This window comes from Myxocyprinus asiaticus, chromosome 22, assembly GCF_019703515.2.
Source record: "Myxocyprinus asiaticus isolate MX2 ecotype Aquarium Trade chromosome 22, UBuf_Myxa_2, whole genome shotgun sequence".
Lineage (NCBI taxonomy): Eukaryota > Metazoa > Chordata > Actinopteri > Cypriniformes > Catostomidae > Myxocyprinus > Myxocyprinus asiaticus.
In genome coordinates this window covers 6,474,345-6,487,500 of record NC_059365.1, presented here as the reverse complement: position 1 = coordinate 6,487,500, position 13,156 = coordinate 6,474,345, and the positions used below count along the sequence as shown (strand labels likewise).

General features: G+C 35.0%; 1 protein-coding gene across 1 annotated transcript; it reads right to left on the bottom strand.

The window, feature by feature from the left end:
- Nucleotides 1-1,223: 1,223 nt before the first annotated feature.
- Nucleotides 1,224-6,244, bottom strand: LOC127412853 (NK1 transcription factor-related protein 1). Its single transcript, XM_051649525.1, has 2 exons — nt 5,784-6,244; nt 1,224-1,939 (listed from the first exon to the last, which is right to left on the bottom strand). The coding sequence occupies exons 1-2, from the start codon at nt 6,187-6,189 to the stop codon at nt 1,224-1,226; spliced, it is 1,122 nt and encodes a 373-aa protein (XP_051505485.1). The 5' UTR covers nt 6,190-6,244.
- Nucleotides 6,245-13,156: the final 6,912 nt, after the last annotated feature.

Below are 13,156 nucleotides of genomic sequence, written 5' to 3'. Positions count from 1 at the left end.
ATCACTTCATCAAGGAGATGCATAATAGAATATGTCGTTTGAATGATTTGGAGAACATAAAAATTAATAGTGTGCACAAATTGCATTACTAATTTAGTAGAATATACCATATTAAAAACCCTTACATTAATGTCTAATTACTTTAATACCAAAAAAAGCTCATATATGTTGTGCAAAAATATTTTAAACCAACACAAAATGATAGTGTGATCGAAATATTTCAGTACATGGATTTTAAAAAGGCAGTGGACAACTGACAAGTAATTGGATATTTAAGCAACTATCAAATCAATAAGCCAATTTAAAGAGGATATTATGTCATTAGTGAGCTAAACATCCATAATCAGGACTACTACAATATGTGCCTTTTTCTAAAAAATTAAAAGGTGTGTTTTGTTACAAATGTTCAATATCATTTCTTATCATTCGTTCTTAGATATTAGTTAACTGAAAATAAAGATGATTAGGTAAATCTTAACATCATCGATTGCAGATTGAGCTATAACACTTAAGGAGGAAAAAAAAAACTTTCTGTGTAAATATTTGTTCGAGTTTCTCACATCGAAATTAAAAGCGCTTCATTTGTTTTTCGTCACAGCTGTTAAACTTCTAATATTCTTTAAATATTCAGTATTGCAAGATCATATAAAACTACATTTTACATTACGTTAATAAACCTTAATAGTTGCCATCTGATTTCTTATGTGTAATTTTATTGCAACCTTTTCAGTGTGAGATGTCTATGCAACTTCTGACATAAATAATGTCTCACACCCTTAAAATAAAAATCAAGATAAACCTTTCATTAGGCCTATATTTGTACAAGATTTCAGTGGAACAAGCGCATTCCTTTTCATTACATAATCTGTTTTATTCCCTACAACATTTGCATATGCATTCAAAGATAATGTCTAAACACATATTCATAATAACTGATTATTTACAGTCTGACCTAGAGAAATAGTCACATTTTATCAAAAGGAAGCAAACTGAAATGTAATCGAATTATTAGCATGTATAATCATATTGCCGGGCGGACATGAGGAAAATTATTCGTAAACACAACTCTGGGTTTGCCACAGTGCAGCAAGGTTGAAATATATTTGAGCTTTTCAAGACAAACCTATCCCAGTGTCTTTGCAATCTGTAACACCATAGTGCTTCAAGTTAAAACGTTCTGTCAAATTTGACTGGACATTTGTGTGTCTCCTAAAGTTCTGTTCTTATAAGTGCGGCGCGTAAAATGTTGGCGCTCCATAAGTCTGAGAGCCCAGCATGAAGGGTGACAGTACTGCATGACCCGGTAGAAAGGGCAACTGGGTGGTGCAGACTAGTCCTCCGGGCGTGTGACCCGGATAGCTGGTGTGCATGGACAGGTGGCCGCCCATAGGAGGAGACTGGCTCAGCGGACTTAGGCTCCCCAAACCGTTGCTCGGGCCATTCGGTCCCACTCCGTTCCCGCCGGTCGGTGCGCTCGTGTCCGCGCCCGGGTTCTGTTTCTTCCACTTGGTCCGGCGGTTCTGAAACCATATTTTCACCTGGGTCTCTGTCAAACTCAAGGACAGCGCCAGATTGAGCCGTTCGCACACGGACAAGTAGCGCGTCGACTTGAATTTGTTCTCCAGAGCCACCAGCTGCTCGTACGTGAACGCAGTCCGGGCTCTTCTGGGTTTGCCAGACTTTGAGTCCGAGCCGGAGCGCTTCCGTTTGGGTTTGGTTGGGTGACTCTGTCCGTTTGAGGAGGATTGCTGATTCTGCTGTCCGTCCGGGCTTTTATTTAACGGGTCGTCGTCCTCATGCTGTCCAAATTCAGCGTCGTTGTTTCCAGTCATGGCGCTGCTCTCCTCGCTGCACAAATCATCCTGAAGATCGCAGTCTGACTGATTCCCTCGGGAAAAATCATTCTCACATTCATCTGATCGGAACACGAACCCATCCTCTGTAGAAACACAAAACATTGGCATCAAAACTCATCTTAACGCATCCATTTAGAAAAAGGGTTTAAAGGAATATTGCCAAGTTAAGATCAGTCGACAGCATTTAGGACATAGTGTTGATTAATAAAAAATTACTTTGGACTTGTAACTCCTTTTCTTAAAAAGGCAAAATAACTCTGTTACAGTGAGGCACTTACAATGGAAGTGAATGGGGCCAATTCGTAAACATTAAAACACTCACTGTTTTAAAAGTATAGCCACAAGAGGTGAACAATATGCCTGTTAACATGATTTTAGTGTCATAAAATAGCTAAATAACCTTTTCTGTGTAAAATGCGTAGCCACGATGACGTAACGCCGTAAATCATAACTTTACAGCTCAAATAACACATGAGTTTTAACAGAAGAATTAATGTAAGTGCGTTTATAAAATTATAAGCTTCACATTTCTGCTTTTAAACCCTATCAAAATTGGCCCCATTCATCTGCATTGTAAGTGCCTCACTGTAACTTTAATTTTAGTTTTTTTGTTTTTTGAAGAAAAAGAGGGAATAGTCGAAATTATTTTTTGTGGTAGTCAACATTATGCCACAACTGCTGTCAATTGAACTTAACTTGTATTGAACCCGGAATATTCCTTTAATGCACATTTGATAAACAGATAAACACACGCTGACATGAGTTCGGTATCAACAAGATTTCTAGTAATAGACACTAGAATTATAAGTAACATTTAAAGGGACAGTTCACCCAAAAATTAAAATTCTCTCATCATTTACTCACTCACAGATCATCCCAGATGTGTACGATTTACCTTCTTCTGCAGAACACAAATGGAGATTTTTAGAAGATTATCTCAGCTCTGTTGGTCCATACAATGCAAGTGAATGGTGACCAGAACTTTGAAGCTCCAAACAGCACATAAATGCAGCATAAAAGTAATCCATATGACTCCAGTGGTTAAATGACTGTGAAAGTGAGAAACAGATCAATATTTAAGTCCCTTTTTTTGCTATAAATCTTCACTTTCACATCTAAAAGCCACACGTGGCACCTGTTTAGTTTTTCTTTCAGATGTGAAGGTGGTGATTTAGAGTAAGAAAGACTTTAATATTGATCTGTTTTTCACCCACATCTATCATAACACTTCTGAAGACATGGATTTAACCACTGGAGTCTTATGGATTACTTTTCTGCTGCACTTATGTACTTTTTGGAGCTTCAAAGTTCTGGCCACAGAATGGACCAACAGAGCTGAGATATTTTGAACAAAAACAATTAATTTTAGAAGCAGAAGAAAGTCATACACATCTGGGATGAGGGTGAGTAAATGAGAGATTTTTTATTTTTGGGTGAACTGTCTTTTTAATAATACAATAGATATTGTTAATACGTTCATGTTTTTAATGCCTAGTGTATTTAACATTAATTATAAACGTTACTTTATTGTTCTACATGCTGTTTATTAAAACGTTTGTAAAATGAGTTCAAATGTAATTATGACATGTATTTCTATTCATCCAAAATAAAGAAGCTATCATGTTTACACATTTGTTTATGGTGTGGTTTATTTTACAATATTTTTTTTTAAGGATGAAACAATCTGAAAATATGAACCCACATGAGATCAAATTAACCCAGCATTCCTGTAAAAATGATCCAGCATTTGGGTTGAATAAATAACCCTTTTGCTGGGTTAATTTAGACCAATGTGTGTTCTTCTGTCCCATATTTAAACAGCAGCTGGGCTAAAAACAACCCCATATTTTTAGACTGCAGGTTAACCTACTTTTATAAATTATTATGTAATGTAATTTGTAATTAAATGAGTATAATTAAAAACTCAATATATCAATATTTGATATTTCTTATTTAATAGTGGACATCTCAATTGTTGCATATATATATTTCAATCAGCTATATATTTTCTCATTTTAATTTTTCTAAAAACTATTTTCACAAAATATTGGACAGTGATTTCGATTGGTAGAAATTATTTTGTTATTTTTTATTGATTGTATTAAACAATAGGCTACACACAGGCCTGAACGTTTCGTTAAAGCTTTTAAGAGATTAATATGTTTACAATTTTTATAAACTAAGTTTAAATTCTAACACAGCCGTACCTCAATAATTTATATAATTGTATATATATATAAACCAGCAAAAATAGCATATATATATATATATATATATATATATATATATATATATATATATATATATATATTTTTTTTTTTTTTTTTTTTTTTTTTGCTGTTTTGCTGGACTTTTTACCCCTTTATTTTAAGTGAAGAATGAATAGATGTCACTTCCTTTGGCTTGTCAATTCCTCTTGACATCTTAAATCATAGCATGGTCGTCCAATCGATAATTCTCAATTTACTCATCCATTTAAAGCGGCTGTTAAAAACAGCACAAACCTTATCAAATTATTGCAGCCTACAATTACTGTTTATTGAAAATTGCTTGCGCGCGTTGCCTCCAATCAATCATAGTGGTTGACACATATTTGTCCTTGCAAATACAGGCGCAGAAGATAAGATGATGGTCATGAAGCTACTGCCTGAGACAGTCCTTTCTATTTTCAACATTTAGAGTCAAGACAAAGCACTAAAATATCTAAAGAAGAGAGAGAGAGAGAGAGAACAAAAACAATTACAGCTATTCGATTGCGTTTAATTTAACGCGAGTTCCTGCGTAAAGACACTGATAATGGTGGGAGCTGGTACAGACTGGTCGATATCCTATTATAGAAATGAGTATATCTCTTTCAGGCAGCTTGCAAAGTGACTCGCAACATCTAAATTACAGGGCCAAAATTCGGATAATTACTAGATTAAACCCTATTATACTTATTAGGGGAGATATCGATCACGGGTCTCCCAAAACAGCAAAAGGTGCTGGATCAGCACAACTATAATGCTGGAAAATAAGTCTTAAACTTAGGACTCATCTGACTTAAAGTTGTTTACCTGAAAAACACATGATAAAAAAAAAAAAAAAAAAAAAATTACGTTTATTTATTAAGTTTCAACCAGTCTCAGGAATGACAGAAAAGTTTTGACATTTTCTAATTGACCCTCATTTCACTCCAAAAAAATAAAAAAATAAAAAATATAAAAATCTCAGACTAAACACACGATTTAAAGAACAACTTTACAAGGATTTTAATAACCTTGCAGTTTTCGTTTCTTTTATCTTCTGTAAAAAAGACGTTGTTCTGGAGGTTTAAGGCCTGTTTGTATATTTGTTAACAATTAAAACAGATGTTTTATATATATATATATATATATATATATATATATATATATATATATATATATATATATATATATATATATATATATATAATTTTTATTTTTATAAAAGCTGGATTTTAAAATCATAAAAACAGAATAGATGTGGGCAGTTGATAAGGCATGTCAAGCAGGTGTCATCCATTGGGATATGCTATACTTCATCCAAAACTATTTTTTAAATGTTTATATAATAATTTTGAATGCAGTTGTATGGCCTCTTATTAACTGACAGACTACATGAAATATGTGTGCTTTAAAAAAATATTTATCACACCTCTGAACTATATAAACGAACTGCAAAAGGCTGATTAAAAATGATGTTACATATACACTTTCTCTTTTACATTCATATACTTTCATTTATTGGAAAATAATTTTCAAATACTTTCCATAAGTCAAATAACTTTGCATCATATCAATTTTAAACCTAACCTAAACCTACATTTTATTTTTTATTTTTTTTTAGAAAGGTGGGCTAAATGCACATGTTATGTAAACTACCCAAGTGTAATAATATGAACGTAATAAAAACAGTTATACTTACTTAAAATTCCCGATGATTTTTTACAGTCGTAGTCCTCTGGATAAGACTTGTGCTCGATTGTGTGATTCGAGTCATCGCTTCCCCTGTTTTCTGCACCAAACGCGAATTCTGTCCTGTTAGGCGCTTGCCTCTTACTAGTAAATTTATTCGGGTCCAAAATGTCCAGAACCGAGAACGAGGTGGTCCGGTGAACGGTTGGCGGCGCGCCCGCGGGCGCAGGTTCGTGTCGCGGTGAGCTGTCTCGACTCTCCGCTGGTAACGCGTCTCTCCCTCCGGCGCAAGAAAACACCGGCAATTCAGCGGCAGCGAGGCGCTTCTCGTCCATGCCGTCCTGCGGAGCGACCACGATCACGCCGGGCGCGGGAGGCACGATGGAGTCGCCGACCTGCACCTTCTCCCTGTTCATAGCTCTCCAGAGGGCAGGACAGCTTTCAGACTAGTATTTACTATTACTGTGTTTCTTCAACATGAGACATAATGTTGAAAATACGTATAAGTAAGTGCAGTGCGCTGTTTAAATGCCAGTTGGATGCTGCGCTTCAGCTGGTCTCCGTTCAGGAGTTGATCCAGCCGGTCTCTGGGTGTTGATGCTGATGTTCCCCCTGTTCAGGTCCTTTTTGGGTTTGAGCCATTCCCTTAGGACACCCCAACGTTTATGTCACACACACACACACACACACACACACACACACACACACACACACACACACACACACACACACACACACACACACACACACACGCCTGGCTGGCTCCCCCTCCTCCTCTTCACACTGCTATGATCATTGTCAAAAACTTAGACACAAGCCATGGCTTATTTATGCATTCATATTCTACTGTGAGTGGTAATTGGCTACAAATTAATCCCATGCCTCTAATAGCCTATTATCTCCCTCTGATGATGTGGTTCCTGATATACACAGCTGTCAACTCACACCCAATGTGGGAGCACTGGACTGGAAAGTCACTAAAAAAGCTTATTTTCCCTTACTTTCTCACTCCCATCTTCCCGGACTGGGTTAAGATTAGGATAATGATTGTTTCCAGAGAAATTAATGAGAAAATGGGGCACTTAAAAGCAGTCTTGGAGTGGTTAGCAGTGAGTGAGTCTTTATAATGCACTTAGTAGAGCAACTACAACAAAACAGAGGCATTTACAACAGATAGAAGCTTATATTTAATCGTTGACTGTTTTTCGAATATATTTTTAAGGATATCTTCAACACATGATGTACCACCCCACTCAAATATCAAACAAGACTTTGTTTGTTTACTTACAGCTTTCTTTAGTTAAAGAGAACGAAGACTCTTAAGTTTTCTTAACTTAAAGGAATATTCCAGGTAAAAAAAAAAAAAAAAAAAAGTTAAGCTCAATCGACAGCATTTGTGGCATAATGTTGATTACCACAAAAAATAATTTCAACTTGTCTCTGCTTTTCTTTAAAAATAGCAACAATCGAGGTAACAGTGAGGCACTTACAATGGAAGTGAATGGGGCCCATATTTGGAGGGTTTAAAGGCAGAAATGTGAAGCTTATAATTTTATAAAAGCACTTACATTCAGGGCCGTAACCACTATAGACATTGAGGCAGGGCCGTAGCAAGGTAATCAGGGCCCCCTGACTGACTGATTATTAAAAAATACAGTTTAGAATTTGTTGTGGGGTCCCCTGGACCTTTGGGCCCCTAGAAACGTTACCACCTTTCACCCCACTAGCTACGGCCCTGCATTGAGGGGTACATGTCCCTCCCAATATTCATAATAGTGCTCTATTGGGATTTTCCATGGTTGATTATTAAATTATTACGTTCCCAAATCCTGATATGTGGTTACATCCTTACTTGCATTAATTCTTTTGTTAAAACTCATGTATTATTTGAGCTATAAAGTTGTTTAAATTTGAATTTTTACAGTCCTTTTAAGGTTTACAACATTACATAGTCATGGCAACGAAGCTGTAAAATTGGATATAATTTTACACAGAGAAGGTTAGTAAGCGATTTTATCACACTAACATCAAATTAAACGCATATTGTTTACGTCTGACTGAAGCCCTGCAGTGAAAACAAAAATTCAATAGGTGAATTTTGTTAGGTGTCTTAGTGCCTTCCAAGTCCAACCATTTCTTTTCTCTCTAAAAGGGTTAGGAAAAGGGTTTCTGTTTGGATTTTGTTTTTCCTAAAAATTTTTTTCTCTCTAAAAATATGTTTTCTGTATAAAAATAGAAAAACAAATCAGTTTAAAAAAATAGGTTTCTTTCTAAAAAGCTCTCTAAAAAAATATTTTTTCTCTCTCTCAAATTTTTTTTTTCTCTCCTCAAGAGGCAACTCATGAGAAAAAAAATTAAGCAGAAAAAAAAAAAATTACAGAGAAAATTTTTTTTAGAAAAGTTTTTTTTGACAGACAAAACGCATTTTTAGAGAGAGCAAAAAAAAAAAAAATTGGCCAATTTTGTTTGTATGACAGAGGCTCAGGAAGGCACTAAGACACCTAAACGAAAAAAAAAAATTTATAAAAAAAAATATTCACCTAGTAAATATTATTATTTTTTTCCACAGTGTGGTTCAGAGCTTCCATACCATCTTGTGTCTATCTTTTGAAACAGTGAGTATTTGAATGTTTATGTATTAACCCCATTACTGCCATTGTAAGTGCCTCACTGTAACCCAGATTTTTGCTTTTTTAAAGAAAAGGAGGGACATGTTGAAATGATTTTTGTGGTAATCAAAATTATGCTGTATATGCTGTCGATTGAACTTAACTTGTTTTGAACCCAGAATATTCCTTTAAGAATTGATGCTTATAATAACATTCAATGCAAAAGCCTAATGGTGCAGTTTACACGAAAAACCGTCATAAAAGTGTGACAAAATTGAATATTCTTTCATCTGGTTCAGACCGGGTGACAAGAACAAGGTCAGTTCTTTGCAATTACTGAAGGCAATGATCCTTTGGAAGCAAGAAATTAAAAGTTGCACAAAATAATGTGTAAAACAATCAGCTGTAAGGATGAACATGATTATCCCATCATGACCGCACCCCAGGGAGTCACGATATAAGCCTCTTCAACAATATTGCAGCATCAGAGACCGTGACATTTAACTTTTAATCTGATCTATCTAGGATTTGAATAATAATGATCATAATAGGTTTTCCCATGTGTGTTTCCCAATTTCACATGCTAAAAATGAAAATTTTGTGCTTTGCATTACTAAGGTATCACTTCTGAGACGTTTGAAAACAGCTATAAGCAAAATGTTAATAACCATCTTCTCATAAACATACTTTAAAACATTTCACTATGCTGCTCAGACCGAGGTTACAGTGAGGCACTTACAACAGAAGTCAATGGGGCCAATTTTTGGAGGGTTTAAAGGCACAAATGTGAAGCTTATAATTTTATAAAAGCACTTACATTAATTCTTATGTTAAAACTTGTGTATCATTTGATCTGTAAAGTTGTTTAAATTGTAATTTTTACAGTAATTTAAAGGTTTTTGGATTTGTTGACATAACGTCTTCATGGCAAAGAAATTGTAAAATTGGCTATAACTTTACTCAGAAAAGGTTAGTAAGTGATTTTATGACACTAAAATCATGTTAACACACATATTGTTTACATCTTGTGGCCATACTTTTAAAACAGTGAGTATTTTAACATTTACCAATTGGCCCCATTCACTTCCATTGTAAGTGCATCACTGTAACACAAATTTTTGCTATTTTTCACGAAAAGGAGGGGCATGTCAAAATAAATTTTTGTGGTAATCAACATTATGCCACAAATGCTTTCGATTAAGCTTAACTTGTTTTGAAACAGGAATATTCCTTAAAGTCAACCTGAGCCATTCATCAAAGTCATCATCCAGATACAATATTTTAAGAATCTGATGTTTGGGGTCTGGGTAGCTCAGTGAGTATTGACGCTGACTACCACCCCTGGAGTCGTGAGTTGGAATCCAGGGTGTGCTGAGTGACTCCAGCCAGGTCTCCTAAGCAACCAAATTGGCCCAGTTGCTAGGGAGGGTATAGTCACATGGGGTAACCTCATCGTGGTCACTATAACGTGGTTCGCTCTCGGTGGGGCATGTGGCGAGTTGTGCGTGGATGCCGCGGAGAATAGCGTGAAGCCTCCACACGCACTATGTCTCCGTGGTAACACGCTCAACAAGCCAGGTGATAAGATGTGCAGATTGATGGTCTCAGATGCGGAGGCAACAGAGATTCGTCCTCCGCCACCCAGATTGAGGCAAGTCACTACGCCACCACGAGGACTTAGAGCGCATTGGGAATTGGGCGTACCAAATTGGGGAGAAAATAAAAAAGGAATCTGATGTTTTACAATGAGAAATTCTTGTATTTGTTCCTTAAAACCTAAATTGACTTCAGTCATTTATTAAATGCAGACATGTCTATCCATGAAGACACAATTAATTTGGCTGTTGAGTCGGTCAGACTGGTTTGCCAGCTGATTGGAGAATTGCTGTTGTAATTAGAAGGTTCTCCCAGAGGCACATTGAAAGATTTTGGCAATTTAATCATATTATGCATGACAATTTGCATGTAAATTGCATCCCAACCCACAAAATACATTGAACCAACTGCCTCACGGCCTCAACCTACATCAAGTGAGAAGATCATTGACAATAACATGTTCATTATTGACAACTGAATAACCAAGACGCCCCTTCAACAGCATCTCAAACACACAAGCCTTCTGACACTTTCAGTTCCTAATTCTGTATCATTTTACCAACCTCTTTCAGTTTGATCCAGCTATTAATTTTAAAATGCACACGTCTACATTCTTTTAAGTGGCATATGGTAATATAAAACATTAAAACTGACCAGAATAACCTCTGTGGATTAATCTGAGTTTAAGGTATTTAAAAATGAAAATTCTGCCATCATTTACTCACCCTCATGTTGTTTCAGACTTTCTTTCTTCCACGGAACACAAAAGGAGATGTTACGCAGAATGTTAGCCTCAGTCACCATTCACTTTCATTGCATGGAAAAAAGATGCATTGAAAGTGAATGGTAACTGAGAATAACTTTTTGATACAGCTCTGGAACAACATGAGGGTGAGTAAATGATGATAGAATTTTCATTTTTGGGTGAACTTTAAGAACTATAGACTGCAAGATACTTTATATATCAAAAAGCAGCTGAAAATATTTAAATGTTAACATATTTTAGATCCATGACTCTTTCTGACAGATTGAAAGTAGCTGGGTTATAATCATGAAGAAAAATAGAACAGATATTTAGAACACAAAATGATCTTTTTGTTGACTTCTTTCAGCTCTAAATAAGAGTGATCTAAACCAACTCCACATTCTATAAAACTGTGCTGCTATTGCTTTTTTCTGCAGGGACAACACAACTGCACCATTCTATGTCGCTTTACACAGTATAAAATATTGTGTCGTTACATTGCTCTGGGAGAAAAGACATCTTCAGTCGAAGCGTCAGAAGCAATCTAATGATTTTAAATGAGCACAGAGTAGTAAAAGGCTGACAATTCTCCATCACAACAGCAGATGATGGTTAAAACGACTAGAAATCAATATTCTGACCGGGTGTCTCACACTGATAAGAGGTGCCAAGACAATGTTGACTATTAAACTTGACAGCTTGAGATAATACACTATTACTTATGCTATTTTTAATAATCTATAAAATTTGGGCTATAATTAATTAATTCTACGGATCAGATAATATCAGAGACTGGAAGGGAGGTCGAAGGAGTCTATTAAGATTGGTAATGAGAAAGGAGAATTCCAATCTTAGTGTAGAGGGCTTGTGAACGGACAAATATACACCCGGCTCTTTCAAACACACAGTGGAGAGGGAGAGAGAGGAGAGAATGAGTGAGAAAAGCATGCAAATAACAATGCTCTGTTATGAATTAAGGTGCATTTAGGCTGCTAAGCAAAAGGAAATGTTTTTGGATTCAAATCAAAATTACATTACAGTTGTAATCTTGTTTCATAACGAGAAGTTATCGCCTCAAAATGTACTATATTGGTTGAAATCGACATTAGTGTGATATAAAATTGCTCTGATGGAGAGTTTAAAGTGTCTAGAAATAACTGCTGTAATTTCTACACTTCTTTTTCCGAAAGCAAATCTTTATGTGCTTATTAACACTACAATGGAGACATGATGTGCACTATGAAAAAAGCATTGCTGCTATGCAAAATGCTGGAATGTGCCAGAGGGGGGCGTTATGCTTCTCTTTGAACCTACAATATTCAATCTGGCAACACTACACAGTGTGCGTATTTCAGAGGAGAATTTGGGATGATTTACAAATGCATTACAACTTCATACATTTCTGGAGGTACGTATGAATGATATAAAGGTTATATAAAACACAAAAAGGTTCTTCAGTGAAAACATATCAATGAGAAAACAGGAAAGTCTGATTTGAACAAATTTAAAATATATGTGATAAATGCATTTCATTTGTTTGGTAAGCGAATAATTTTACTTTTCAGCACTATAATTGAAAGATCAAAATTATCTGAATGTTTTTATTATTTTCATGATCATATTTCACTGCAAAATCAATAGAAAGAAATAATACATTTTATTTTGCTTAAAGAAAATAAAAGATTTTCACATTTCACACCAAATTCTCATTACCGTAATACAAAAAACAAAAACAAAAAAACATTTTATTAACCTTACTGTATTGCAAAATAAATAAATAAATAATAAATAAATAAATAAATAAATAATTAAAAATAAATGAAATTATATTATATCAATTCTAAAGTATTTATAGTATTTAATGTATTGGTAACACTTAGGGCTGGGTAAAAATATAGATTTTACAATGCATCGCGATCTTCGTTTGAACGATCTCGATATCGATTCTTAAATCCCAAGATCGATCTTTAACTTTATTTGTCAACCCTCTATAATGCAAGTAAATCTGGCACTATGCGACTAACAATGTCTTCTCTCATTATATGCACTCACTGGCTGGTAGTCTTAAAGAGACAGTACCGATTTAGCGTGTTCTAAAAATCAATGTAAATACTTGTAAAAAGAACAAATTATGCAAGTAAATAAAACGGTATATATGCAACATTTTATGTGCAATTTCAAGACATTAATTGATGGAATAGACTGAATTTTAACATCTTTTAAAAGCTAAAATGTGATCAACTTGATGAAAAACCAATGATAAAATATAATATGTAAAATTAATATTTTCAAATTGTACCTAGGGTTGATAAAGAAGGTTTCTTTATAATTAAGAGCATTAACTGAGAGAGACTTTCATTCATAAGTAAGCAAAATGAACATTGTAACAGAAATGTACCCATATGAATATATATCGAATCGAATCAAATCGAG